At 41.8% G+C, this 4,830-nt stretch overlaps 1 protein-coding gene across 1 annotated transcript; it reads right to left on the bottom strand.

Annotated features, from left to right (window-relative positions):
- Positions 1–1,289: 1,289 nt before the first annotated feature.
- On the bottom strand, positions 1,290–1,643 carry LOC143610300 (putative mitochondrial protein AtMg00860). Its single transcript, XM_077084819.1, has one exon. It carries the CDS (start codon positions 1,641–1,643, stop codon positions 1,290–1,292), a length of 354 nt encoding a protein of 117 aa, XP_076940934.1.
- Between the last annotated feature and the right edge of the window lie 3,187 nt (positions 1,644–4,830).

The raw sequence follows: 4,830 nt of genomic DNA on the forward strand, positions 1-4,830 counted from the left end.
ACTTAACTTAAACTAGACCAACTAATCGCTCAAACACCCAAACCCGACAAGAACAAAACCCGCTCTCGCGCGATATTAATTCTAACAAGTAAAAGTAATGAGACGAGTTTACTTTTTATCACCTCTCGGTCTCTAAGAAGGTGTTTCACAATTGATTTTATCTAATTAATTTACCCACTTATCCCTACGGTTGTACTTCCCGCAAATAAACCCTAAACACAAAGTAAAGAGCCTTAAACATGCAACAACTAATCAAAACCGATTCAGTTAATTAAAGCACGAGGTTATTAGGTATAATCAAACAAAACACAGCCACTAAACACAATCTAATTTACTATTAAATCAAACTTTACATTAACAATTTAAGCCATGATCATTAACAATCCATATTACTAGTCAAAACCTAACAATATTCATCAAACCTAGGTAGAACAAACAAGATTAGCTACTCATTAAGTTTGGACAGCAGCATACATTCGAATTAAACATCATATAACTCATCATAAACATAAGAAAACTCATTTAATGATCAAGAACAATCAAACACAAATCAATCTCTAAGTAACTTTCAAAACAATCCAACAAAAAGATCAAACTAAACAAGTTAGGGTTCTTGAACAAGAAACAAAGTTTAAAGATGATTACTTAAGGTTTATGAGTTGAGTTTATGGATTTATAAGACCTTTAGCTGCTGTATAAAACCCTCCTTGGTGTTCTTCTTCTCTTCCAGCCGTCACAGCCACCAAACCCTATCCGCCACAAGCGTTTTCTTCCTTCTCCTTGTTGCTGCCGATCGCAATCTGCCTAGGGGGTTGGGCTGCTGAATTTCGGGATTTAGGGCTGTTCTATGGCAGAAAATTAAGTTAATTAACTTAATATAATATCATGTAAGGCTTCTAACTTGTGGGCTCGGGTCGGGCCTTGAGTTGTAGTTTTGAAACTTGACCAAAAAGGCCCCTAGAATCTTCCAACTTAACTCTTTTTTCACCATCTTTCATAAGCCTACAATTAACATTTAAACTTTGTAAATTATTGCACTTAACCCCCAATACTTTCATAAAATAAACAATTAAGCATAAAAACCATGATAAAATCATAAAGAAAGTAAGTGTGTTTTACAACATATCAGCAGCATAGACTAGTGCCAAAACAAGTTTTTCTAGCAAGGAATATCTTGTTTCTGGGTCCGATAATGTTCTGCTGACGTAGTAGATCGGTGTTTGAACATTCTTGCGATCGGTCAGAAGGACGGCCCCAATGGCAATGTCTGAAGCTGACAGGTATAACGTTCAAGGTTCTCCCACGTGAGGTGCTGTTAACGTGGGAAGTTCCATCAAACATTTCTTAACCTCCAAAAAAGCTTTTTCGGCCTCTGCGGTCCACTTAAATTGTGCTTTTTTGAGACAATTTCTTAAAGTTGAAATGAAAGGATGGGACTTAGCTGCATGGTTTGCCAAGAAACGATTCAAAGCAACCAGTCGACCATTTAATGTCTGAACTTCTTTGAGGGAAGATGGAGAAGGCATGCGAGCTATAGCTTGAACTTTATCTGGATTAGCTTTAAAGCCCGCATCCGTGACAATTACTCCTAGAGATTTTCCCTCTTCCATTCCAAATGAACACTTGGCCGAATTCAACTTCATGTTGATGCTCCTCAGAATTTCGAAAGTTTCTTCGATATCCCTCAACATCTGATCTTCCTCAACACTTTTTATTACGAGGTCATCCATATAAACTTCTAAATTTCGACCAATTTGATCTTTGAATGCTATGTCCATTAATCGTTGATATGTGGCTCCCGCATTCTTTAGTCCGAAAAGCATCATTTTATAACAAAAGGTGCCATGATCAGTGCGAAATGCTGTTTTGTCCTCATCGCCCGCTGCCATTCGGATCTGATGGTAGCCCTTGTAGGCGTCCAGGAAGCATTTGAATTTGAATGGTGCCACCGCATCAACCTTGAGATCTATTTCGGGTAAGGGATAACAATCTTTGGGGCATGCTTTATTTAGATCTTTGAAATCGATACACATCCACCATGACCCATTGCTTTTGGGGACAATAACTGGATTGGCAACCCAGGTCTGATAACAAATTGGGCGGATGATTCCAACTTGTAAGAGGTCCTGGACTTGCTCGTTCATTGCTTTTGTTTATTCCGGGCCCATCTTACGTTGTTTCTGAACAATTGGCGTAAACAATGGGTTTACCCTTAACTTGTGTTCCGCAATATTCTTCGGGACACCGGTCATATCCGCAGGTTGCCATGCGAAAACATCAACATTCTTTGACAATAACTGTTTCAAGAAGGTCCGTACTATCTCGGAAATAGCAGGTCCTATTTAACATTTTGATCAGGAAATTTTTTGTTCAAAACCCATTTTTCTGGTTCAGTCCTCATAGTTTGTTTTGGAATCTTACTAGGTTTTGAGCTCTCTGTTGCAAAGCAGTGTCGATTAACATAAATTATTGCTATGCCGGTGTGAGTTGGGACTCCTGCTGCACCGTGTGCTGTGGACGGGTGAGCATTGAAGTCACCAATCACTTCTCGTCCAAGAATAATGTCATGCTTTGATGTTGCTGGTAAAACCAAAAATTCGACCTCTTTTGTCCTAGAATGAATTCCATCACTTAAGGTGACTGGGAATGAGATTACCCCTCGCGGATGCATTATTTCCCCTCCGAATCCCGATACTAGAGTGTGGATGGGTTTTAATCTTTCCTTATCTTCCTCGTCAAGCTGTTCGAAACATTGTTCATACATGATGTCCGAAGTACTACCGGTGTCGAAGAAGACGTATTGGGAACGGTAATGTCCGAATTGAGCAGTGATGATCAAGGGGTTTTTGCTATTTGGGACCCCTTTGATCCGAGGAAAAATCACTGGCTCATTCTTCCATTCCTCATCATCAGACTCCTTTCTCTTTTTTCTTGTATCATACCCGTCTTGTATCATATGGACGTTTAAATCTTTGACTTGCTTTTTACTTGGACCCTGGATATCCCGTGCGGGAGCTTTACCATTGTCAGGCTTTCCACCTTTTACCAAGTGTCCAAGTTTTCCAGACTTTACAGCTGCTTCAATTTCATTTTTTAATGTTCTGCATTCATTCGTATTATGACCGATGTCATCATGATACGAACAATGCTTTTTAAGGTCAAGGAATAATCTTCTCGTCAATGGTTGTGGCTTTTTAAAATTCACATTCTCCGTGGTGAGAATTTCGGTGGGAGTTTTTGAAAGAGGAGTCCAATTATTGGGACCTCGGTTCGAGGGTCCCGTTTTGTTTTTATTGCCTATGAGGGATCGTGCGTCAAATGGTTTTGGTGCTTCCGTACTTGGCTGAAGCCTCGACCAGATAGGGCCTTTCGCTTGTCTATTTAGTCTCGGGGTTTGAAACTCAACTTTACATTTTTGCTTTGAGTTACCACTTCTTAACGTTTTCTCGGTGTTCGCATACACTTTTGTTGCAGTCATGAGATCGTCCCACTCTTTTGGCATTCCATCTCTGCCTGTAAGTGTGCGGACTAAATCATCACATCTGACGTTTTTGCGGAAAGCACCCCGAAGCATGTCTTTGCTTATTCCACCGATGTTCAGGCTCTCATCATTGAACCTGGTGATAAAATCTTCTATAGACTCGTTATCATGATGAACGACGTCTAAAATTTCTGATTGGTATCGAGTATGTTTCTTCTGTTGACTGAACTGTTGAGAAAAGTTCTTCACCAAATCGTCCCAACTAGAAATTTCACCGTCAGGTAACTTTTCGAACCATTCTCTTGTTGCCCCTGTTAGTGTCAACGCGAACATGTGACACCAATAGGGAAGCGTCCACCCACTAACACCGCCTACCGCCACAAAGTTCTGGAGATGATCGCTTGGATCAGTCATACCATTGTACTTACCTCACGATGTAGGTATCTTAGCATTAACAGGAAAGGGTGCTGTAGCAATACTTGCTATGAACTTTGACTTTTCCGCGAAAGCCGCGGGGCGGTATGGTTTAGTGAAGTCTCGTTCAGCATTGCTGTAGTACTCGGTGTGGCGGACTAATTCATGCGGACGACTACTCCTTGCTCTGGAGCTCATCCCACTATCTCCGGTATACATACTGTATTCACCTGGTCGATAAGTTGAATCATAGCTATCAAATTCCTCCAAGTAGGATGGCATCCGCATGTCTATGCGAGGACGAGGGCGTAACCTTGGTATTTTACCAAACTCTGGCTCCTCCTGCTGACTGTAACGAATCTGACTTCCTCTCACTGTTGGTGGAGGAGAAAGAGATCTCCGGGGAGATTCCTCATAATCCAAAGTACGAATGTGAAACCTTTCGTTACGTTTTCTACGTTCATATTCAGCCACCAAACTTTGTTGTTGTGCGTGGAGCCACTCTTCAGGAGTTAACGTTCCTCTAGGTCTAGAGTTACGTTGTTGAGATCTCGCCCTATCGGAGTCGCCCGAGTTGTTTTCCGGATCAAATATCGACCGGTTTCGGCGGGTCTCTTCTGCAATTTGTCTGAGATTACCCAAATTGGAACCTTCCGGTGCCGAGGCACGTCCCATGTCTGCGGGAGTGAGGCCGGTCGGTGCTGTAACATTTTCTAGAGTAAACTCCCCAGGTGTTACATTGGTGATTCGTGACCCCGGAGCCGCGACACGTTCAAGAGTACGGCCACTTGGAGTCGTAATCCGTGCAAAAACACTGAGACCCGGAGGTGCTTCTGTGTTAGTTACACGTGAATTTGGTGCAGGGGTTCCCGTCGGCCCTTCAGGAAGGTTACTCATATCAAACGAACCAAAAAACCAACTGAAATTATTGTTGT

The sequence above is a fragment of the Bidens hawaiensis genome, unplaced genomic scaffold (assembly GCF_021521415.1).
Source record: "Bidens hawaiensis isolate Kalapana, Puna unplaced genomic scaffold, B.hawaiensis_p1.1 tig00025577_1, whole genome shotgun sequence".
Lineage (NCBI taxonomy): Eukaryota > Viridiplantae > Streptophyta > Magnoliopsida > Asterales > Asteraceae > Bidens > Bidens hawaiensis.